The following is a 26,775-nucleotide window of genomic DNA, read 5'->3' as shown; positions in this document are numbered from 1 at the left end:
TGGTTTTGTAGAAGGTAAAAGAGTAACTGTGAGAATGAGTCAATGTTTGGATGACTGGGTGCATGAATACACAAATTGTTTGTGCATAGGTGGATGGGCGTAGGGTACTTGTTATAAATGTTTTTATAGCCTGGGGCATGGCTGGCCTTCAACAGAGTAGGAAGCAAATGGTTTGAGTTCCTTTGCAAAAGGTATTAAGTGTCATCTGCACATTTACTCCCATGTAATTGGAACTGTATTTGAATGGATAATGGCAATATGGCAAGAATTGTTACTGTGATGCCTAAACCTGTGTCTACCTCTCATCTACCCCCTGTCCTGAGATGCCTTGGACTGCTCGACCCACACTACCACTGAGTGTCAAAGGCTGAAGGTGTACATGGCACAGTTGACCAGGATCCATAGTAGGTCGGGCCCTGGGACGTCAGGAGCAAATGGCCTCACCTCACACGGTTGGGCCCAGTAGCTCCTGCTTGTCCCATAGTGCTCTGAATTGGGTTCTGACACTCATAAACATAACCAAAAACTCATAAACTAAAACTCATCAACATGCCAGAGTGGAGCTCTGCCCCTCTGTGGGTAGGGCATTGAGCTCAGTGGCGAAGCAGGCACCATCTTCCTGTGCAACACTGCCCTCGAGTGCTGGTGGAGAATGGAGCAAGGCCTCAGAGCCAAGAAAAGCCTCTTCGATGGGCCCTAATCCTCAGCCGCCCTCGAGTCCGATGTCCCCTCCTTGCTCTGAATGCTCCGAGCCATCTTCCTCATTGAGGCCAAAAGTGCCATTGATGCCGAAGCAGCCACCTACGACGACAAGACCAACTTTGTATCCGAGACCCGCTCCCAATGCCAAGTGCTACAGCAGGAGCTCAACAAATGGCAGAGGAAGATTATTATCCACCCTCATACAGGCAAGATTTGCGCCTTGGAGAAAACTCTGCCAAAGAAAGGCAGGCTTATCTTAGAGGAGACCCTGCTATCTGACACTCCTGCCTGCCAAGAGGCCTAAGGGTAAAGCATCTGCTCCGGCTCCTCTCTTCCTACTCGTCCACCTCCGCCACCTCCTCTAACACCTCCACAACAACTTCCTAAACCACCCCCATTATCACCTCCACTTCCCTCACCTCCTCAAGGGTTTCTGGAGTTATACTGCAATACTAGCAGACCTAGTCCGTAATTTCAGTCGAGGACTTTGCTGCAGTCTTACCACTTACCTCAAGGTATACGTGGGAGGATTATGATATAGATACTCAGACAAATCCAGACCTAGAATATGTCCCAGTCAGGGCCTCCCCACCCGAAGACACCATGGCATCCCTCAGCCTTATTTAAAGCGTGGCCATCTACTATAAGGTAAAGGTGTACGCCACCCCTATGGAGGATTACTTCATACTAGAAACACTCTCAAATACTGAGCACTCTGTCCAGTACCTCTAGACGCTCAAGGAGATGATTAAGTCCATCCCTGAGATCTACAAGGAGCCAGGGAAAGGTTGTGTGGTAACACCCTGCATTGAAAAGAAATATAAGCTGGTGCTCTCTATCTGGGGTCTTGTCCCCACAGATTCCTTAGTGTTTATTTCTGCTAGGAAGAGGACAGCGCCCAGGCCAATGGAGGTGCTCCAACTCTTGACAAGGTGAGCAAACAGATTGATGCTGTGGGAAAAAGGGTGGCAGTGGGTGCAGCCACTCACATTGGCGCATTGCCACTTCTCTAGACCTCTTTTCTCACAATGATAGAAACCATTGAGAGGAGATGGAGGAGATCCATCAGCATCTCCCTGAATAATATTGGAAGCTAGTGGATGAAGGAAAGGCTATTTCCAGTGCAACCATCAGGTGTGCACTGAATGCAGCAGATACTGCAGCCAAGGGGGATCAACACCTCAGTCATCCTTTGATGTCACTCATGGGCTCCCTGTACCTGGCTTCAAGCCGGAGGTGCAACAGGCCCTCATCAACCTGCCTTTTGATGCAGAACACCTGTTCAGACCACAGGTTGACACTGCTTAAAAAGATCAAGAAATACACAAAAGGCCATGGGGTTTGTTCAGGTTTCGTCGAGTAGGGGATCCTTTCGTAGGAAGCAGCCGAGGTTGCTCCAAAGCCACTTTCTGAGACCAAATCTAATCCTTCCAGCTGGAGCAACAGGGTTATCACCCACAAGGTGGCAGGTTTTCCACACGGGGCTCCTTTAGAGGGAATGGCTCCATGGGCAGAAGCACCCACAGTAAGGAGCATCTACCGCTAAGATCTGACTTGCTATGCTCCCCCGATCACACACCACCTGTCGGGGGAGATTAAAGGTTTTTTTTCCCCACTGGGAGGAGAGCACCACAGACTGATGGTCCTAGTCATTATTTAGCATGGCTACAGCCTTGAGCTAATTTTAACCCCACAAAACATCTCACCTCACACCCACACCCACTTCCCACAACATCTCATGTTGGTACAAGAGGAGGTTCAGGTGCTCCTACTCAAAGGACTCATAGAGCCAGCACCCCATCAACATCAGGACAAAGGCATGTACTACCTATATGTCCTAATTACCAAGAAGGATGAATCCCTCAAACAAATCCTCGACCTCAGTAATCTCAACAGATGCATCCTGTCAGAACATTTCCAAATGGTCACCTTACAAGATATCATCCCCTATTGTAGCAAGGCGACTTCATGGTCACAATAGACCTGAAGGACACCTACTTTCACATCCCAATACATACAGCTCATCGGTAGTATCCCTGCTTTATTGTAAGTGGTCAACACTACCAGTTGAAGGTACTACCGTTTGGTGGCATCATGTCCTCAAGGGTCTTTACCAAGCATTTAGTGGTGGTAGCCGCTCACTTTAGCAGGAGCAGAACTCACGTCTTCTTCCCCCTCAATGATTGTCTGATCAAGAGCTCAAGTAGACAGGAATGCCTAACCTACACCTAGGCCGCAATCTCCCTGCAGCTTGAGGTTCATTGTGAATACCATTAAAGTCACACTTGAAGCCGCTTCAAATTCAACCCTTCTTAGGGTCAGTCCTCAACCGTGTAGTGGGCAAAGTCTTCCCTAGCCACCATAGGGTGCAAGCATTTCAGCAGCTGCTCCATCCTTTTCAACCAATCCATCCACTTTTAGTTCGCACAGTAATGCACCTTCTGGGAATGAGGGTTTTGTGGACTGCATTGGTCGCTGTCCCTTGACTACATATGTGCCCACTTCAGGAATGCCTCTGATAGAGATCAGGGTATCTAAAATATGCCCACTACCACGGATAGAGTAATCACACAGTTGCACGCACATACATTCATCATACGCTAGGGCCCATTTCACTAACATACGCTCAAATACTCTACCAGCAATAAACCTGTGGAAGGAAAAACCTAAACACCCTGCATCAATATCAGGTCGATCAGATCTGGTTTAGTGACTGTCTATAATCTACACAACATATACAATAATGATCAAAAATATAAACCCAATAATTGACAAGAAAGAAAATTCAACACCATGTTTAAAATTATATTGCTTTATCTAAAATTAGTCAAAGTAAAATCAATCAGAATAAATCATTTCTCATAGTTACCTATTCTAACTAAGTGTCAGAACGGGTCAGGACAAATCTCTCGGTAAAGTCTCTCAAGACGAAGTCCTCAGCACGATCTTCAGCAACGCAGCTTCACGCAGCAAAGGTAAAATGGCAAGCGGCAAAAGGGTGGCAAAAGAGTGGCCAAAAGAGTGGGGAGATCCCTCCCTAAACTAACAGTTTTTATAGTGAAAAATACAATGGAAAGACTCATCAAGTTCGCAAGAATACGCTTAATCACTGAGCAGAGCGAGAAGGAAAGGATGCAACATTGCAACATTTGTGAACCTCCGCTCAGGAAAAATACACATAGCGAAAACTACGGAACAGGAACCAAGAAAATAAACATGTCTCCTCGGCCATCGAGCCACAGTTCAGAGTTTCCCCCCCCCAGATGCTCCTTTGTCTTTCGAGATTGCCAAGGACACTTTCACTTTTCTTGGAGAACACCCAAAACTGCTGCTGTCCTCATGGAAAGTTTCATAGAAGGACCATGGTCAGTCACCCTCAAGACCATTTCCAGCAGGGGTCGCCCACGACACGTCTTTCACATATTCACTCGAGGCCAGGCTTCAAAATTAGCCATCATGGATTAGGCCTCCATAGGCCACAATAGACCATCTCAATTAAAAGAAATAAAAACAACGTTACTACAGCATAATGATTAAACAGTGTTAACCCCACTAATACCCTTATGTGTATGCATTTATCTAGCTTTTGCGACATAAAAAAGCATTAATTCAGACAGCGTTTTGTGCTTAAAATAAACAGCACACAGCAACGTTTAAACATGAAAACTTGCACGTTATTTTTTAGGAAACAAAAACAGCACACACATGCTAACCCTTGTGTAGCTTTCTCTTATGTTAAAACAAACGAATTGATTAATGAATACACACTTACACAAGACAAATAATTAATTCGTTATTTATTAATATTTAATAAAACGCATAGACATACCAGAGCCTCAAAAGCCCCTGAATTTTCTAAATGAAAACTCTGCTCCAGCAATCCCCCCTTTGGTGATTTTATCACCAAATAAACCCAAAAAAAAATTAGTGAAAATTTAGTCCCATTTTAGGAGAAATCAGAAATGTCTTTTCCCCTTACACAACATTAAACACCAGTCACTCTTTCATCATCTCTCTTTGTCTCTAAATAAACACTCTCCCTCAATTCTTCTAGTTCAATTTCTTGAGGTTCTCTTTTCAATCTTTTGTTTTTCTTTTCCTTATTCAATTTCTTTTTCCCTCCCCTGTTTTTACAACACACACACACCAATCTTATTATTAATAAAGCCACAATTATACAAGACAAAGGAAACAATATTCTACCTATAATAGTACTACCTATTTTTGCAATAAAATCCTTAACAGTTATCATTTTATTAGCTATTTTAGTCCACAAACTCCCAGCTTCAAGTGGTACTAATTTTTCATGTAAATCAGTAATATTTTTGATATAGACCTTCAGGTCTTTACTTTCGTCAGGAATGTAAGTGCAACAATGTTGAACTTTCAATATTCCACAAACTCCACCCTCCTTGGCCAATAGAATATCAAGGGCAAGTCGATTTTGCATAGACATGGCACGTACGGCACTTAATTCCGTATTCACCAAAAGAAACCCTCCTGCGGTATTTGTCGATAAGCGATCAACCACTGTGGACAGTTTCCGAATTCCATAAGCATTTAAAGAAATTCCCACTGCTGGAATCAAAACCCCAAAAATATCACCCACAATTTCAGGCCAAGTTTCTCTCTTAAAACGCGTTAATAAGTTAATATCTTCTACATCTTTTATTTTATCTGTATGAAAAATCTTAGGGAAAACCAGGCCCACATAACACGTGCCATACCAATGGTCAGGCAACTTGTAATAAGCCTTGTTCCCACAAACATAGTACACTCCTGGAAAAATCGTATCTTCTCCACCTCTGAAACCCCAACCTGTCGCAATGAAGTATGTATCATGGCACTCACTAGTTCCCACAAAATATGTATCATATTGGGATTTCCTTCTGGTAATGCAAAGTTTACCCTTCTGCGGCGCATCTAGAGCTAAAGTCGGACTAGCCCCATTTCTCAACTCTTTTCCCATCTCAATGTCCCAAATTGTCTCACTCACTTCATATTTTCCCCCTTTCTCATGCATGTTCACTCTCCTTTCTTCTACCATATCCAGGAAAGCTCTCTCCTCTTCTTTCAAACTGCAAGTTAAATTATTCTTAAAAATGTAATCTAATGTTAATCCTTTTTCTTCAATAAAAATCTCACCAAAAGTGTTAGCTTCTTTAGCTGGATTCAGCTCTTTGTTCATTGGCAAGTGCCCAAAAATACTATCTCTGTTAGACATCTTATAATCTACTTTCCCTAACAAATAAAAAACACTACTCAAAATACTACAAGAAATACCATATGTAGCTGGTAAATGGTGATAAGTAACACCCTCTGAGACGGATGCAGGTAATTGCATACAGACGTAGCAATCCCTTACTTCCATTGTCTTCACATATTCATATAACAGTTTAGAAAAAACATTACTAGAAAAATTATTAATTGACCTATCTTTATGTATGTAACTACTACTTCTAATTGGAACTACTTTTTGTGAATTCTTCTCTACGTTTGTCACATTTTCTATATTCATTCCAAACTCTACTCTAAAAGTAACTAATAAAACTAAAACACCCCATAGAAGCATTAATAATCCAGTACAACAGCAGCACATTCTACACCACCTCTTAAAGAAGGCACATCTATTTCTATTATCTTCTATGTTAGCCATTTTAGTTTAGTTTAGCCTGTACTACTCCACTACTGTTCGAACTTTTTCAATTCTTCAGCAATTCTTCAGCTTTCAGTTTATCCAAATGATCTCTTCGTTCACTTGATCCAAGTGAATCCTTCTTTCACTCAGTTTGGATATTTGTCATCCTTTACTTCAATTTCTTCAACATCAAATTGTATTAGATCTCCAACATCAAGATCCTCAGTACTCGTCTCTTCTCCAATGTCAGTCAAGAGTACTTTCAGAATTTCACCAGTATCTTCCTCAACCACTTCTCTCAAGACCACTTCCGGATTATCTCGAGTCACTATTTCTTCTTTTCCTCCTTCAGACAGTGCCACATAAGACCATTCCGGTGATCTGTACTTTTGGTTGGGTCTTCTTACTCTTTTTATTTCCACTGGTTCATTTGACTCCTTTGATTCTTCTCCTTCAGCTTTTGAACTTTGACTCGAAACTTCATTCACTTGTTCAGCTTTCGATGAATTTGCTCTTATCACTCTGTATCTTAGCCTCTTAACTCTGTTGTTAGGCCAACGGTCTCCTCTTAACACCTTTTTCGGCTTTGTTTCTTTACTTCTTTCTCCAATCCAAGTTCTCTTTCTCAGAACTTGACCCTCTGTTTGTTCATCTTCATCATCTGTTTCAAGTGCCTCTTGTTTCCGTTTTCCAGCAGCTTTCTTCTTCTCCACAGATTTTTTCACCACTGTTTGAGACTTCCCTACTCCTGTCCCTCCTCGGGTCTCCGACACGCAATCTTCTTGCTGTCTACTTGTCCCTTCACCTAGCTCCTCATGAATGTTCCCTACACCTCCTCGGGGGTCTTCCGCAATCTGTCCCTCTCTATCTTCTTCTGACCCTACTTCTTCAAGTATAATCTCAAGTGGTTCTTCAATCTCCTCCTCTTCTGATTCAGGAGTAGTCTCTGTGTGATTTCTTTTTTCTTTTCTTTTTCCTTCGCTGCTGTTTGAAACTTCAGGCTCTCTTACAGAATCTGATCTCCTCTCTGATACTCGCAGTGATTCTCTTGAAGCTCTCTCTGCTTCTTTTCTCACTGATTCCGTATCTTCAGTATCTTCATCATCACTGGAATCTGACTCTTCAAAATACTCTTTACCAGTCCCTTCTTTCGGATTTGGAACTCTCAGAGTATGACTTGCATGTACCCAGTGCTTCACTCCAGCACACTTTACTGCAGTCGTTGTAGTCAGAATAACTTGTCTCGGCCTTCCCCACCTTGGAATCAAGCAATTTCTTCTTCTGTGTACCTTAATCCTCACCCAGTCTCCTGGACTCAGATCATGGGCTTGCTTCTTCTCAAGTGTGGTAGCTTCTTCTCCAACCTGGTGAAACACAGAATGAACTGCGTCAGCCAGGCCTTTACAGTAATCCAAAATCATGTCATCAGTTATTGTCACCAACTTATTGACAGGCACGAATGCATGGCGCATAGCACGTCCCATGATTATTTCATGCGGGCTCAAACCAGTAGTTCTATCTGGAGTAGATCTCATTGTCATCAGAACTAAAGGCAAAACATCTGGCCATTTCATGCCAGTGGCTAAGCACATTTTTCCAATCCTATTCTTGATCGTGCCATTAATCTGCTCAACCACACCAGAAGCCTCTTCTCTGCCTATTGTTCCCAGACTCACCACTGTCTTTTTCCCAGTGTTAAATTGCTGACAAACTAAACACCTTTGACAGATGCTCTCTGCAATTGTCCTGAACTTTGCATTGTACCAGGTCTGTTTAAACGACCTAACCATCGCGTCTCTCCCCAAATGTCCCTGGCCATGATACATTCTTGCCATTGACGACAAGATAGAGTTAGGCATCACTGGTCTGCCATCTCTGTAGACCCAAACATGGTCTGTTTCTCTTGGAGCACATCCTGCCTTAATCCAATCTTGTTTCTCTTCATCTCCTGCCTCATCTTGTAACTGTTTCACTTCATCCCAGGTCTCTAGGACATTAGTAAACATCACAGAAAGAAAAGACATTTCCCCTTCTCTTTCCCTGTTAATGGACTGATTGGTCTTGGCACAATACTGTGCAACATCATTTGCATACCTGTTTCCAATCGTTATGAAATCCTCCCCCTGACCATGGGCAGCACATTTTACAACTGCTAACTCTTTAGGCAGCTGTATCGCCTCAAGCAATTTTCCAATCATTTCAGCATTCTTTATTGGAGTTCCACTCGATGTCAAGAAACCCCTTTGTAGCCAAAGTTGGTCAAAATCATGCACCACTCCAAATCCATACTGACTATCAGTCAACACAGTCGTCCTCAAATCTTTCCCAATTTCGCAAGCTTTTGTCAATGCTATTAATTCAGCAACTTGCGCAGATTTCACTCCTTTCAATGGTGATGCTTCCATGACCTCTGAAACTTTGCACACCGCATATGCTGCACATAGCACACCATCATCATTCCTCAAGCATGATCCATCCACAAACAGCACATGATCATTCTCAGGTAAGGGAATATCCCTTATGTCTGGTCTTGGTTTTGTACAGTACTCAAGCACATCCAAACAATCATGATCATCTTCCATTTTTATACCCACATTTTCAATATCCGGCAAGAGTGTCGCTGGATTCACATTCACACATCTCTCAAGAGTCACATTTGATGCACCCAGAATCACCTTTTCGTACTTAGTCAATCGACTATGTGACATGTACTGAGTTCTGCTTCTTGTCAAAAGAATTGCCACATTGTGAGGTACGAATACCCTTACAGGATATCCCATTATGATTCCCTCACTTTGTTCCAGGCTTCTGCATGTTGCAGCCACAGATTTCAGACAACCTGGTAAACCCACAGCTACAGGGTCAAGTGTTGATGAGAAGTACGCAATAGGCCTTCTCAATTGTCCATGCTTCTGGATTAACACTGAAAGTGCACATCCATTTCTCTCACTGCAGTACCGCTCAAATTCTTTCTCATAGTCAGGCATACCCAAAGCTGGAGCCTCACACATTTTACTTTTGAGCTCTTCAAATGCTGCCATTTGTTCTGCATCCAGATCCAATGGATCTGTCATTTCACTTTTTGTCAATTTAATCAGTGGCTTTGCTATCAGCGAAAAATTAATTATCCACTGACGACAATATCCCACCATACCCAGGAACATTCTCACTTCTCTCTGGGTTTTCGGAGCTTTCATTTCTCTGATTATTCTGATCCTGTCAGTAGTCACTTTTCTCAGACCTTTTTCAATATTGTGTCCAAGATAATGCACCTCTTTCTTGCAAAATTGCAATTTGGCTGGAGATACCTTTAACCCTCCATCTGCCAGATGATTCAGTAAAGCTATGGTATCCACTTCACAAGCTTCACGTGTCTTTGAGGCCACCAGTAGGTCATCAATGTACTGCACTAACACTGAGTTTTCGGGCATGATCAAACTTTCCAACGATTTCTTCAATAACTGATTGAATATCGAAGGACTTTCTGTATACCCCTGTGGGATTCGACACCATGCTAAGATACGCTGGCCAAACCTAAATGCAAAAATCGGCTGGCTGTCATGATGCAATGGAATTGAAAAGAACGCATGACACAAATCAATCACTGTATACCACTCAGCATCATGTGGAATTTGATACAGAATCACTGATGGATTTGGCACAATAGGACAACATGCCACCACAATTTGATTAACTTTTCTCAGATCCTGTACGATCCTAAATTTACCATTGGGCTTTTTCAGTCCCATTATCGGTGAATTACACGGACTACTCAATAGTTCTCTTAGAACTCCTTGCTGAATCATTTTCTCAATTATAGGAGTTATCCCTTCAATTATTTCTGGTGTCATTTTGTACTGAGGAATGTTAGGATATGTAATTCCCTCTTTCACTGCAATTTTCACTGGATCTACATTATTCATCAATCCCACATCCTCTCCTGTAAAATCCCAAACTGCTCTTTTCACTGTGTCTCTCAGCTCTTGAGGCAAATCCTCCGGATTAAACACAGCAAATGCACCAATTAACTCACTTTCTCTATTTTCTAGAGTCATTCGGTAGAAAACATCATCATCTGGTGTCTCAAAAGCTATTCCATCTGGTGTACAAAAGATTGTGCAATTCATCTTACACAATAAGTCCCTACCTAACAGGTTCACTGGACTCGTGTCACAGACAATAAATCTGTGCATGTCTGAAAATTTCCCTATCTGTACTCTTACTGGTTCAGTAAGACGTGTTCTGATTTGTGTATTGGCTACACCAACTACTTGGATTGCTTCATCCGAGAGAGGAAGATTTCTAACATCTGTTGACCTGACAGTTGATCTTGTCGCACCTGTGTCTACCAAAAAAGTAACACTCTCCTCATTTATTTTCCCATCCACAAATGGTCCTGCCTGGTCTATTTCTAGAGTTGCACCAAGTATGCACTCTTCCTCCTCTCTTCGGCACCGTCAATAATCACCCTCAGACTCACTCCCTTCACTCTTTAACAAGTACTGCTGTACTTTGTTAGAACGTCTTGGTTTGTTTACCTGCTCATCATTGTAGAATCCTGAGTCCTGATTATATTTTTGTACCCCTCTATTCTGCGGCAAGGGCGGTTTTGGCTCTTGACTCTGCTGTCTCACAACTTTCTGTTGTTGCTGTTGATTATTCCCTTCATTCTGGTTCTGCACCTGTTGATTTAAAGGTTTATTCTCATTACTCACTAATGGTGGATTAGGACATTCAGATCTCCAATGTCCCAGCTGGCCACAGTTGTGACAAGGGAACTTTTTCTTCGCTTCCTCAAGACTTCCTTTCCCCTTTCCTGCATATCTGGGTCTATTTCCTGCATTATTTCCTGGATTATTCGCCTGTTCCACTAACTGTGCTTCCTGTCTTTCTGCAACTTTCACTTGTGCCCACATTGCTTTCTCTTTCAGCTTTCTTTGTTTTGCTTCAATTTCATCACTGAAGTATTTTGCATGTCTCAGGATCTCATCTACTTTCTTACTCTGCCAATCCACTGTGTGTTCACGAATTCTCTCACCAATTTCAGGTCTTAGGCCATATACAAATCTGTATACAAAGTGACTCAAATCTTTGTCACCCAGGTGTTCATCTCCACTGAATTGTTTAAAAGCCAGTATCAGCCTCTCGTAAAAAGCATGAACTGATTCTTTTGCTTCCTGTTGTGTTCGATCTATCTTAACCCAGTCTGTCTCTTTTGGAGGAACTTTACTCTTCAGGTATACCATCACCTGATCATACTTTCTCATCACCTCTGGATCTGGTGCCCCTGTTCTTGAATCTCTTGGATATTCCTCAGTAGGCCAACTCACAACTATTTTACACTCAGTCCACAAGTCTGCTGGAACAATTATATCAAACAGACTATTCAGGTCAACCCACAGCACTTTTGACAATTTCACAAACCTATCTACCTGCCTATACCACTCGACGGGCTTTTCTCTCAATCGAGGGAAATCATTCGTAAATGATAAAATATCCTGTCTGGTCCATGGAACATGTACATATCCTCCTCCAGGTATTTCTCTCATAGGATAATTATTCACTGGTTTCTCCTTTTCTCTCACTGGAAATGCTGAATAAGTTATTCTATCTTCAGATTCCTCTCTTTTCTTATACCACCTATCCTTCCACTTTTCAACATCACCCCATCTTCGCAGTAATGCCACCATTTCTTTAATCTGTCCTGTTCTACCAGAAGCATTCAAATTTTCAATGTCCTTCTCAGTAAAATCCATCCTGTAAGTTCTCTGTAAAGCTTTCACTTTATCAATGTCAACTCCTTGCTCATTTGCTATTGCTCTTAGCCTGTCATGTGTATTCCTTGCTCTCCAGGTAATACTTTTACACATAAACAACAGCTCACCATCATGATGACTCTTCAGTATTTCTACTGGAACTGTTCCTGTCACAAGCTCTTCTAATTCTATACGTAACCTAGCCACATCAATAACTTGTGAATCCTTATCCTTTTTCTGAAGAACCTTCATCCAATCATTCAAATCATCAACTGTTATTTCAGCAGTTTTTCTCACTGGAACCACTCTCTTCTGCGGTTCTAAAATTGGCATCCCTGAACAACTAGGTTCACTAGTATCCAATAGTTCACTACATGTGTCATGTCTTGTTTGTCTCAGGTCACTTCTTTCTGCTCTTTTATCTGAATCTCCTGAAGGACCAACTGAATTTGTCAGATTATTCCCAACATATGGAATCACCAGTCCATTCTCACCTGCTCTCTGTTTGTCAAACACAGGCATAACTGGACCTATTGTTACAGGCACCGTAACAGCTTCCAGATTCTTCGTTAACTCCATAATTTTCTCAGTCAGTTCTGTTGTCGTTTTTGCTAATTTTCTAGCATTTTCCTCACTACTTCGATTTTCTCTCTCCCTGAAAGAACTATTACTTCTTGATTCAGGTGTCACTTTTTCTTTTTCAATAATACAGACTGTATCTCTTATCGGAGAAACAACTGGTGTACTCTCATCTGGTTCTGGTCTATATGGAGGTGGTCTCTTGTAAATCATGTCATTTAAGACCTCATCATCATACTCATTAACTCCAACTGCTCCTTCTTCAATTGTTCTCATAGGATATAATCCCTCTGACATATTAACATCTCGCCATCTTTTCATCCGATCATGATGTGTTTCACGATCATGTCTCCTCCCAAACATATTCCTGTAATACCCTCCAGACCTTTGCTTTTCTCGCTCATGAACTTCCTCTTCCCATTCCACTAAAGCCTCGAACTGCGTAGGTCTCGGCTTCGGGTCCAGACGTACCATCTTTTCCCGTAAATTTCTCAACACGGCCAAATTAAATGAACCATGTTCTGGAAATGCTAAAACACCATCTTCTTTAGTATACCTAACCCAATTCTGCAACCATATACAGGTATGTAATCCATATTTCGCAACCATGAAGGATGCAGGTGTTTTCGCTGGAGGTAGCAACTCACCCTCTCTTGTTTTAACCTCTTTATCCTTGGTAAACCACTTTTTAACTTTCCCAAAGAATGTTTTTTTCTTTTTCTCCTCTTGGTAATACATTTTAGCGCTTACCAAAACTCTCTACTCTCTCCGTATTATAAATATACAATACGAACTTCTCAACCAATAGCAGCGCGACTCACACTAACGCACCAATCCTAGCGCGAACCCTATTCTGATCCACTATCCAATCAGAGCGCGGACTTTTTGACGTTAACAGTCGCTGCAGTCGCTTGTCTCCTGTCTTCTGTCACTCGTCTACCCCTCCTTTACAAAATCTCTCAGTAGACTTTGTGTAAAGATTTCTACAAAATCTATTAGTTACAACATAAAAACATTTCCATTGTCTGCTTCGCTAACCACAGAATAGTAAAGAGAGTCTATTTTTCAAGAGTCAACAAACTTTCATACATCTCATAACTGTTTCCTCTAGGACTTATCCAAAGAGTCTTACAATCAATAAATGTATATACATTCACGCACATTCATGCAAGAAAAATATAGTACATGCATACAGAATCCTGTTTCCCGAGAATAGACAATCTGCTCCACTACAGAATTATAACACACATTAACTAAGCAACTTCGCCCAGTTCCTCAAACAAGCTCAGAGAATACCTATTACTCCTCCCGCGATAAGCTTTAACGGAAATCCTTACGGATCCCTGGGACTTAAGACCAGAGTTTCACAGATAACCTTCACTACGATACACACTCCTTACACACCAGAAATATCTAATAATAACATACGACGATGTCACTGATTCCGAACCCAGACAATGTGAACGCGCAACTTCAATTGTCACACGTTATTCCTTACAATCCCGTCTTTCCCGAGAGCAGCATATACTTCCCTCTACCCTACTACGGAACTGCTACAACAGCTTCCAAGTTCCAGAAGCACTACATATAACTCAACATGACGACTTCAACATATAATATTAGTACATATACCAATATTGACAAAATAAAATCAATAATCAATAAGCCAATGTACAAGCAATCTTATCAGATCAAGACAACCATCTAAAACCATCCTCTGCTACCAGGAAATTGATAGGGATCAGGGTATCTAAAATATGCCCACTACCACGGATAGAGTAATCACACAGTTGCACGCACATACATTCATCATACACTAGGGCCCATTTCACTAGCATACGCTCAAATACTCTACCAGCAATAAACCTGTGGAAGGAAACACCTAAACACCCTGCATCAATATCAGGTCGATCAGATCTGGTTTAGTGACTGTCTATAATCTACACAACATATACAATAATGATCAAAAATATAAACCCAATAATTGACAAGAAAGAAAATTCAACACCATGTTTAAAATTATATTGCTTTATCTAAAATTAGTCAAAGTAAAATCAATCAGAATAAATCATTTCTCATAGTTACCTATTCTAACTAAGTGTCAGAACGGGTCAGGACAAATCTCTCGGTAAAGTCTCTCAAGACGAAGTCCTCAGCACGATCTTCAGCAACGCAGCTTCACGCAGCAAAGGTAAAATGGCAAGCGGCAAAAGGGTGGCAAAAGAGTGGCCAAAAGAGTGGGGAGATCCCTCCCTAAACTAACAGTTTTTATAGTGAAAAATACAATGGAAAGACTCATCAAGTTCGCAAGAATACGCTTAATCACTGAGCAGAGCGAGAAGGAAAGGATGCAACATTGCAACATTTGTGAACCTCCGCTCAGGAAAAATACACATAGCGAAAACTACGGAACAGGAACCAAGAAAATAAACATGTATCACATTTTATCCGGCTTCTCCTCGGCCATCGAGCCACAGTTCAGAGTTTTCCCCCCCAGATGCTCCTTTGTCTTTCGAGATTGCCAAGGACACTTTCACTTTTCTTGGAGAACACCCAAAACTGCTGCTGTCCTCATGGAAAGTTTCATAGAAGGACCATGGTCAGTCACCCTCAAGACCATTTCCAGCAGGGGTCGCCCTCGACACGTCTTTCACATATTCACTCGAGGCCAGGCTTCAAAATTAGCCATCATGGATTAGGCCTCCATAGGCCACAATAGACCATCTCAATTAAAAGAAATAAAAACAACGTTACTACAGCATAATGATTAAACAGTGTTAACCCCACTAATACCCTTATGTGTATGCATTTATCTAGCTTTTGCGACATAAAAAAGCATTAATTCAGACAGCGTTTTGTGCTTAAAATAAACAGCACACAGCAACGTTTAAACATGAAAACTTGCACGTTATTTTTTAGGAAACAAAAACAGCACACACATGCTAACCCTTGTGTAGCTTTCTCTTATGTTAAAACAAACGAATTGATTAATGAATACACACTTACACAAGACAAATAATTAATTCGTTATTTATTAATATTTAATAAAACGCATAGACATACCAGAGCCTCAAAAGCCCCTGAATTTTCTAAATGAAAACTCTGCTCCAGCACCTCACAAGTGAATGATTACAAGTGGAGGGTCAGTGGGAAGATCTAGTATTGGTAAGGGCCAGCACCCATGGCTCCCTGCAGTGGTGTCACAGCAACAGTCTCTTGCAGGGCAGTTTCCTTTGCAGACCCAGTTCCGCAAGTGACCATCACCACGGACGCATCTCTAGTCGAATGGGGAGCACACCTCAATGACATAACATTCCAGGGTCTGTGGTCACCTCATCAAAGGGGTCTCTACGTCAACTACTTGGAACTGTTAGCCATGCATCTAGCTCTCAAAGACTTTCTTCAGCAGTTTCAAGGCAAGGTAGTCCTCGCCCACACATGACCGCCATGTTCTACCTACAAAAGCAAGAAGGCAATCATCCCCGTGAGCTATCCGCCCTAGTGCAGCAAACATGGCTGGGACATCCATCACTAAGTTCATCACCTGGCAGAGTATCTTCCAGGAGTGGACAGTGACTTCACAGACCTGCTCAGCAGGACGTAGCAACAAGTGTATGAGTGAAAACTCCACCCTGAAGTCCTGCTCCTTTACTTCCAGAGATGGGGTAGCTCAAACATAGCCCTTTTTTCATACACAAAAACGAAAAATGCCCAAACTTCACTGTTAGATTTCCACACCCCCAGCCCATGGACTCTATGGATGAATTGATCAGGTATCTGAATGTACACTTTTCCTCCTCTCTCACTGATTCCTTACGTGGCCAATAAGCTCAACCAAACATCTTTTACCCTCATTTTAGTGGCTCAAACATGGGCCAGACAATGCAACCATGGTTCTCGGCCCTTCTAGAAATTTTCATTTCCCCCCACGAGAAGCTCTCCAACAGGCTGGACCTTCTCAGATAAAACCACAGCAAAGTCAGACACCTAGACCCTAGGTAACTCAGCCTGATTATGTGGCTCCTGAGGTCCTAGAATTTGACTACCTTCACCTACCTCAAGAGTGCAAAGACACACTCAGGGAAGCCTGTAGGCCCACTACTTGCACCTGCTATGCTGCCATGTGTAAGCGTTTTGTCTTCTACTGTAATCCAACACACATAAACCCTCTAACTTCTATGGTGCAAGACGTTATTTGCTACCTACTACACTTCCAAAGTCAGGGTTAGCCAACAACTCGATTTGAATGCATTTAGCTGCCATTGCTGCATATATGCAACACAGAGAACACTCTTTCCCTTTTCAGAATTCATGTAAATAAAGCTTTTGTGGAGGGCCTTAAACATGTAATTCCACCAAGGTTAACCTCAGCCATGGCCTGCAATCTATTGTGCTTACCAGAATCATGAGGCCACCCTTTGAACTACTGCATTCATGCCCTTTGCCGTTTCTGTCTTGGAAGGCTGCCTTCCTGGTAGCTATAACATCTTTGAGATGTATTAGTGAACTGCAGTACCTCACAAGGCAGAAACTTTACTTCCATGTACATTATGACAGTGTGGTTCTTAGAACTAATCCAAAACTCCTAACCAAGGTGGTCTCCCCATCAGCGGCAGGAGCATCGCCCCACTGAAAATTCAAGCATGAAAAATAAAATGATAATATAACAATGTTATTAACATTTTATTTTTCATCCTGCAGGCTGCCAGCCCAGATGACTGAGCATCTGAGCAAGTCTTAGGGCGAAGCGGGGCCATCCTGACACCAGACAGCAGCTGCGGAAGGGGGAGGAGGAGTGGTGGGCAATGCAAGTGCGCATGTTAGTTTGGCTGGCTAGCTTAGGACAGCCAAACCAACATACGCACTTAGATCTCTCCAACCCAAGCTGTGTTGCACAGTCTGGTGGAGAGAAGGTACAGGCACCCAGTTGCTGTGTGAGCCCAAAACTAGGCCACTCAGAGCAATGCTGGTGCTTCTCGCATGCTGGGATATAGTATCACCAGCTTGACAGCAGCCTCTTGATTGACCTAGGAGAGTCTGGGAGCATGTGTAATGCACCCATGTACTGCCAGGAGTTGGTCACTCCTTGCACGGATCACTTCTGTCTGCAGAGAGCGAGAGGAAGGTCACTTGGAGATGCTGCAGCATGAGGCGCTGAGCTGGCTTCGAGACACAGTATTCTGAGGATGGAGCAGTAAAGGTCATGTTGTTTCTAAACAGAGAGGTACACAGCCTCCTCTGGACTTACCTCAGATAGGTACTAATCATTTCCCTACCCCTTTGACCAGGGTGATCATTCAGAACGTGGAGGTGAAGTGGAGGTTTTGTTGTCTTTGGGGTCTGTATTTAACTCCTTCCCGCTGGCTAAATGTGCTCGTTGGGCCAATGTCAATGCGATTTTGTGAGACTGTGTAGTCACGTGCAGTAGAATACAATCACCCCTGGCTTTACCAGATTGTTTCTTGCTCAAAGACAGTATGCTAGTAAATATAAACTCAGGATTAAGCAAAGATCACACATGGTATGTGTTGTGAGCTGTGAGGTATGTATAGCTTTCTAGATCTGTTAAAGGGCTCTGGTAGCTGTAGTTGTTTGTTAAATTCTAAATAACATAACATAACATGGCCTCCAGTAGCTATTCACATGTTAATGGCTTCTGACTCTGGAAAGGAGGAGAAAAGCACTGAGGCGGTGGCCGGCAGCAGTGCTAGGTAGGATGAGCAAAAGGCGAGAATGTATTTTTTTTTAATTGCATTGTGTTCTAAAGATTCCCTTTATCATTACTACATCTGTGGCTTTTTACCTGCCTTGACAGCGTCAATCAGGATTACTAAAGGATGCATGTTATGTGCAAACATTTCATTAACATTAAAACAATGGTTGTTGAACAATAGCAGAGGCCTGACATTTAATCACCCGCATAGGTCCTACCACTTTCAAATGTCACTAGCCACCACTGCTCCCCATTCCACCTTAGCCAGATCATCAAGTTTCCAGACTTCTTCCCACGCCCAGACACGGTAGCTGAAAGGGCACTTCCCACGCTTGATCACAAGTGTCCTCTCACGTACCATATTGATAGGATTAAATAAATTTGCTTTTTTAGCGAAGATACCCATAGTAGAGATTTGTAAGACTGCTACATAGTCCACTGCACACACATCCCCAAAGCATTACTGTGTGGAGATTGTTCCTAGGCAACAAGCTAAAGTTGGTCAAACTGTCCTTAGGGCTCTGTTTCAGACCTCTGCACCATCCACTGTTTAGCCTCTACTTGGGTAATACTGCTTTACAGTTGATGTAGAGCAGGTGTATCTACAGCAACACAAGGTACAAATGGATTATGTTACTTACCTTGTAAGCATCTGATTGTTGCATGTAGTGCTGTAGATTCATATCTTCCTCCCTGGAAGACAGTGCCTTGTTGCAGATGTCTTTCACTTAATACTATTTTCTCTTGTACACATGGGCACTAATCTTTCTGCTCACTACTCCGTTTCTACTCTCACCACTTGGGTAAAAACCAGTTTAACAATGGAGTCGGTGCCCATGTGCATCCACGACCAGAGGAGTCACTGAGACCTCATGACTCAAAAGACTTCTTCGAAGAAAAACAAGGTGTAATCGTAGAAGTCCAAAACTAGATGGCAGGAGTATGCAGAACATGTGAACCTACAGGACTACATGCAACAAACAGAGTGGTTCCCAAACTGTGTTCCGCGGACCCACAGGGGTCCGTGACACATACTCAGAGGGTCTGCAGGCAGCAGCTTTAAAAGCACTACAAATGTCCTTGTGTAATCAGCAGTTTTTGGGCAGCAATAAAAGTATCAAGATAACTCCAGTGATTAATGTACCTGCTGGAGAGGGATGGTAGTTTTGTCCAGTGGCAGCTTTGACTCATATAAGGTAGCGCATATGGTTAATATGCCTGCTGTAAAGAACTCTTAAAAAATACCTACCCGTATGGATGACGTGAATCCCACACTCCCTTTGCCTTAAGTCATCATTTCTATACAATGATTTACACATTTATGATTCATTGTCTCTGTATGTGTGTGATGTAAATTTCTCCGACACCCTACACTGGTATGAGAGGGTCTATAAAAAAATGAAATATATGTGACAGAGAGGCTATGGAGAAAATGAGAGGCACTGTTGGAGGTTGATAGTGAGGGAATCATTGAAGAGCCCCAACAAAGATTGTCATATCCTGTTGCACAGTAAGGTGATCATTTACTATGCTTTATAAGCTAATACAATTCAATGTATAAAGACAAATGTGTTGTAGATGCAAAAAAAATTCCCAAAGTTGTCTTGGGGGAGAGCCCCCAAAACCTCTTTGTAGTGTCAGGCTCACTCGCTGCACTTGGTGTGCACCGCACGGTGACTGATCAGACAACATTTGCCAGGGCTGCTTTGGGGTCCCAGCCCGGCCCTGGCAGGAGCAGGAGCCTCATATCGCAAATAAAACCAAACATTGAAAAGTTAGCCGCCAAGATGCAGCACCAGCCTTCCCATTGAAAGCTTTCGATTTTTGCAAATCTTTTCAATATAAAATTATAAAATCTTTAGTAATTTAAGTATTTTTTGGGTATGCACTTGTTTGTGTATTTATTGTGAATTACAGTTTTAATGTTTGAAATTTAAATCGTACAAATTGCATGGGGGGGGCCCAGCTTCCAGTAGTGACTCAATGGGGTTCCTCAGGAGTCAAAAGGTTGGGAACCACTGGCTTATAATGTACGTAACATAATCCTTACCACGTGGGTTACATGCTCCACAATATTCCAACAAACTTCTAATGAGGACCTTATAGGCACAGTACAAAGTGTATATAAATATCATGGGCGGTTGGGGTGCCAATAAATCCCAAATGTGGAAAAAAGTGTGAAAAAGCACATACGTATCTGCATTTTCACAGGAATTCCTGTATATTTTCTTCAATTTCCTTGCAGAATCTTATTCAAAGATAGATATGCATCATATGTGCTCTATTGACGTTCCAGGCTGAACTATACCTCCCACTGTACTTAAATTATTATCCCTTGATGACGCGACTTTGGTTTGAAATTTAAGAAATAAATACAGAAGGCCACGAATACTGAAAAGATACACTCTTTGCTGTTTCATAATAGGTAAACTATTTTAAGTGTATAATATCTCTTCTTCTCAGTGTTTAAATTCTAGATGACAGTATTTCTTATAATGTGGCCCAGACAGAATAAAATATAAGCACCTGCGTGCACTTGTTTATATGCCATGTTGAATTCCCATTACTGCAATATGCACTTTATTGAAAACATTGCACAAATTAATCAAAGGAGAGCACATAAAGAAAATGCAAAACTATTTTGCATCAATAGTGAATGCTAGTGGAACATGGATACCCAGCGTTGATCATGTGAGTCGATCCCCCTTGTATTTTGAGGATAAGTACTTGACTATTTACATTTATGTGTGTGTTTGTGTGCCTGGTATTTGTAAAGCGCAAACCTAGCTAGAAAGAAGTGAAGCTTTGTACATGGGCAGGGGCTGTGAGATACAAATTAGGTTACAGCAAAGCTGAATATTTTTAAGTGCTGATTCCTATTGTTTTGTGATATTGTGATCTCTAAAAAGGGGAATTCAAATGTGTGTGATTTCCATATGGCTGCATTATAATACATGGATAAGAAATATGCAGTGCAGGCCCAATTCACAATGAAATGAGTAAATCTACGTTCAGAAGATTCGATCAAGAACACATTTGACATCTATAGATTTTCAGGTATATGCTTGATAAACATTTGTGAATTGACAACGTGGAGGCATACAAAAGGGGTTTTTTCATCCTTTATATGGTACACTTTGTAATTTCTGAGCTTTCCAGGTCTTGGTCTTTAGCTTTCAATGGCCACTTCGAGCAAGTGGCTTTAGTTTACTATTTCAGATGCCAATTACTTATCTGTGGTAGAGCATCCCAGTTGTAGCCATGCGTGTTCTCCTCAAGGCATGGCTGTTTCCTAGGTAAAGAGTGAGGGTGTTTTTTCTCAAAGACATCTGAAGGGCAACTCTGCAACCTTGATCACATACTAACAACTGAGATGGGGGAGCCAAAGTATCTTGAGTTTATATCCAGTTTTTTTTCTTCTTTATTACTTAGGTGACAATAAGGGAGTACTATATTTAATGGTGTAACTACAAACGTGTTAGTTTAAGAGGGGAAGCAGGTGGTGTTACACCGTATTTAGGAGATTGAGAGCTTTTTTCAGTTCAGGTAGCAGGGTGTCTGGGGGAGGGACAATGGTCTACATGCAAAGGAACGAACTGGGGCTCGGAGATGTGGCATCGTTGCTAATCAAGGAGTTAGAGGGCTCATCAGCACTGTCAGCATATCCTGATGATATCAAGTAGGAGCTAATTTCCACATAGTAGAACAGGCGAGAATGTAACGTGCCTGAACTGCATGGTATTAGGACAATATACTGGTAAAAACACAGGCTGTTCCGGAAGGTCTGTCCAGCTACTGAGAACTTAGGCAACCCATGTAGGGTTTACTTTCTACATGAATAACATACAATTTAGTGAAGATCAACTCGATATGCATTTACTCATACGTATTATTTTTAAATTAACAATCAGGCACATGCATCAAAGCTTTTTGCAATTGCAAACGGTGCGAATCACAAAAATCGGCCGTGCATGAAACAACTTGCCATTTGCAATTTAAAAAATCGCAATTATTTGCGATTTCTTAAATCATAATTGCAGTTAAGGAATCGCAAATTGTGATTCCTTAAATGCAATGCAAGATGCCTTTTAAAATAGCGATTTCGCTATTTGGGCCCGCTATTTACCGCAAAATCATACCAGATGGTAAATAGCGGAAACTTTTAGAAATGCACTAAAGTGCATTTTTCAAAGTTGTAGGTTACACACACACATGCCCTTGGGACCTGTGTGTGCACAACATACGTGCACAGATCAATTGCATGGGTGCAACAGAGTGTCCTTTTGACACCCTTGCACCCTTGAAATTGCATTCCTTAATAATCGCAATTAAGGACTCGCCAAATCCTACCTTGATGCATGTGCCTGAATGTCTTTAGATAACGCAACTGTTCTGTGGTTTCCAGAACACTTTTAGAAATAAATATAGGTGTAGCCGAGTAATGATATATATATAGATATGGCTTCTCTCTTTGTCACAAATCTTAGGTCTACTGGTAAGAGCAGTATGATATCGCTGTTTTCCTGTAAAATGTGGCTTGGTTACTGGTATAACAAACAGAATGACAGCTTTCAAATGGTCACTCCCGGCAGTAGGGCCAGAAGTATCATTGTGCCAGTCACAAACACTGGCTTCAATTTTCCGTATTTTTGAGATCAGTATAGAATTGTGTGAATAGGCCCATGTATAAATAGGCTTACTCATAAGTCGGTTCGCAAAAATTCAGAATCGTAGTACGTTGCAATCTGATCGACCTAATTACTGTTTCTTAGGTAGGTCGCAAATTGCAACTCACTCCGATTGGAGACAATCACAAAGATAGTTTCCCCCGAGGGTCAGCACACCACCATGTCTATGATTGCTTTAAAATAAAGAAATGTTTTTGAAAGCAGATTTCATTAAATGAAACAGGCTTTTTTTTTTTTTAAGTTTCTCTGAGGGTTGATAGTGATCTCCTAGATCACTATCTAATCCTCCAGAGGCTTTCTCCACTGTTCACAATTTGGAATGGGTCCAAAGTAGGTTTCCATCTAACTTGGAAGTTGGTGACTATTAAATGGTTTGCAACAGTAATCCCAGTCACAAACTATTGATGCATGCATCACCAAATCGTAATTCGAAAGGGACGCCTCTAACATGCCCTGTTCAAATTGCGATTCCATAAGTATTTGGAATCCCATTTTAGGAGTCAGTAAAAGTTTAACAACTATTAAAATGAGATTTGTACATAGACAAAAACTATTTTCTGGTCACAAAGTCTCTGATTTTGTAAATCAGAGTGTTTGTGACTGCACAATGGCCTTTATTGTAGAGTTTTATTTCCAAGAAAACAAGCTCTATGGCTTACCTCACTCAACCCTTTAATCACAAGTGTCTCACTTTATTTTAACAGGTGTCGAAAGCGGCAGCGGATTTGATGGCATACTGCGAAGCCCATGCCAAGGAGGACCCACTTCTTACCCCAGTTCCAGCGTCGGAAAACCCGTTTAGAGAGAAGAAGTTCTTCTGTGCCATTCTGTAAACAGAGAAAGAGCCTGGAAACCAGGCAGGCCTCTCTGGACATTGATGTAGAATTTTTAGCCATGTGGAATCCTTGCGTGGGCCACAGAATTTGAAATTGCTCTGAAGCTTAAGGGATGTGCCTGTTTCAAGATATTAGCCATCTTTTCAGGAAGAGAGGAAGATCTACATCATGTAACTTAAAATCTGTAAATGGCCTGTAGAGAAACCAAGTAAAGATAAAAAAAGTTTGAGACTTCCTGCCCACGCAGGAGGCTAATGATAGATTCTCCCTTCAAAAAGAGACAGGTGTGCAGCGCGAGATAACACTGAGGGTCTGTATAACCTTATTGGATTTATTAGTGTTGTTTTTCAGATACCATTTGATTTAAGGTAAACTGTCAGTTTTAGCAGCAGGATAGATTGCATTAGTGTTGTTACTTAACCTTTGGTCATGTGCTTTTCTAGTTTAATTTTATTCAGCTTCCAAGCAGACTCAATTTGGCATCAATACGTTTTAAACCGGACAGTGGAACCAGGACCTTGCAGTGAATAATCACCTTATATCCCCATGTAAATGTTGTCCCCGTCGCCTTTCTAGGAAAAATTACCACTCTTTCTAACATTTATAGATGGTAGATTTGATTCTGCAACTAAAAGTAACTTGTGTTGTAAACAGTGCTTCATATTTTTCGTAATCTACTTTGAGGGCGTGCTGCATGATTACGCCCTCTTTTATTTCCATTTAGATATTTAAATTGTTTCCCTTTGTACCCAGGTGCAAGAAGCTGTAGAGGAAAAACAAATACCGAATCAGTGCAGAAAATGGGGGAAATATTGCTAGTGCTATTGATCTTACAATAATTTCACCACCATGCACTTGCACAGCGAAGTGCGCCTAGCATCGCTTTTACCCGACAGGTCTCCCCGACAACAGAACTGCAGTCCTGGATAAAAAGAACCCATTACAAACCATTGGTGTCTGCCAGATTGCCATATAAAAATATCACCGTGACATAGAGGAGCGCAGGATATCCCGTGGCATGCTATTCCTTTCACAGCACTGACGGCTGATCCACACCAAGATTAGAGTGACATAGCCATCATAACAAACATCTTAGAGGAATTGACATCCATACTAGCTTTTTTGTAGTAGCCACATAAATCTTCATCTGAAGGAACTTTATATCCCATTTGAAACAAAGTATATTTTTGCTATATTTTGGTAAACATGGACATTTCTGTCACAGCAGGGGGTTGTTTCTGTAGAGATGCCAGTGACTGTTTTGTCGGATTGTTGCTCTGATGTTGTGGCTTTTTCTTTTTTTCTTTTTGGAAGCATGCAAAACACTTATAGAAAGGTATGAAAAAAGACAATAGTTCCCCTCTAAAGGATATGGCACTTCCATCGGAGGTTGCGTCACACGATTCACGCTCTACAGCTGTTTTCACTGGTCTAATAAAAACAATGTAAATATACTGTAGATTGTACTTTTTTAAACTTGGAAACCTTCCTTAACTGACGATAAAGCCCGGCCTGGTTCTCTGAGGACCTGAAATCCAACTCACACCTGACCCATGCTCATTTTAACCATAATGCTCATTCGTACATATCTTGATGGTGATTTTAACATGACATTTTTACTAAATAGTAATGGAACCTAGGGTAGTGCCACCTATTGCGCAGCAGCAGCGCCACCAATAAAAAGCGTCCCCAACCCCGGCATCAACAGTTAGATACCAACTTGTTGGCATGCTCTTTTATTTTCTAAATTCCAACAGAATATATTTCGCCATAAAGAAAATGTAAGCACTTGAAAGATCTGCAATGTGTGTCCTATTCAAGATTTGAGATCAACCTATTGAGCGTGAAGCACTATGTACAAAACAAGTTATTGTTATTTTTGTAACCACCTGCAATTGAATGGTCTTTGAGTGCAATAAAATGTAGTCACAAAATGAACAAAGAATGTGCAGCAAAAAGTCATTCACATGCCATTTGGGGATTTTTTTTGGTGGCAATACTGTTGCAAATTGTTTCAATACATATACTTTGATTCAAAATTGAAACAAATTGTGGCACCCCTTTCCACTCATTTATCTTCGTTGTGCATACAGAGACATATTGGAGACAGTGGCGGAAAAACAAAACGCTAATAGCAGATCTGTGAAAATGCGACTGGCTGCGCTGTGCATCAAATCTTTGCACAAGGGTGAGCCAAATAAAAGGCTTTCACCTCCAATTTCTCGCACTGTACATACTGCACACCATAAACCACTTCAACCCTACGGAGTGCCTAGAAAACGGTGTCCTTTACAGGTATCATGAGTACAGGCATGTGTGAGATGTTTTTAGATAAGCATGGGTGGCTTGATGACTAGGTGCTAGCCATCCTGCCACACCTTCTCATATGGATTTCCTGACCATTTCTGTTCAGGGGTAGGTGAATGTGAATGTGAGCCCTTGTCAGTTTTTTACAGGGAAACTTGAATGAATTTAACAATGTAGTGGTCATTTTCATCCCATGTGAAACAATGTACTTGTTTAAATAAACTTTTGGATTAATTTCAACGACTAATTGGTTTTTCCAGCGACACAATTTAACGTGCCTCTTCTCTCCATGATATCTTTGTGTGAAGGGCACAGGTCTACCGATAACTGATGGATTCCAGGCACAGTGGTATCCTCACTCTGTTGATACCTGAATAAATGCAGAAGTAGTATATACGAGAACGAAGGGGGCAAAGGCTACGAATAAATACAAAACATGATTTGGAATTGAGATAGATCCACGGCTGTTCAAATTCAAAGAAAATTAAAGGAGTAAGTGGCAGTATCCACCTGAATTTATTGTTCTGCTGTCAACAGGTGAGCCAGTAGGGGAACA

General features: G+C 41.6%; 1 protein-coding gene across 2 annotated transcripts in view; it reads left to right on the top strand.

Moving 5' to 3' along the window:
• Nucleotides 1-26,459, top strand: part of GNG2 (G protein subunit gamma 2) — a 229,559-nt gene extending 203,100 nt beyond the window's left edge. For both annotated transcript variants that reach the window (XM_085626956.1, XM_085626957.1), the window contains one exon: nt 23,781-26,459. In XM_085626956.1, the coding sequence (XP_085483082.1) occupies nt 23,781-23,909 (129 nt within the window). In that variant the 3' untranslated portion in view covers nt 23,910-26,459. The remainder of the gene's footprint in view (nt 1-23,780) is intronic.
• The last annotated feature ends 316 nt before the right edge of the window (nt 26,460-26,775 follow it).

Source organism: Triturus cristatus, chromosome 9, assembly GCF_964204655.1.
Source record: "Triturus cristatus chromosome 9, aTriCri1.1, whole genome shotgun sequence".
NCBI lineage: Eukaryota > Metazoa > Chordata > Amphibia > Caudata > Salamandridae > Triturus > Triturus cristatus.
Note: the sequence above shows the minus strand (reverse complement) of the source record. Positions and strands in the feature narration are given on the sequence as shown.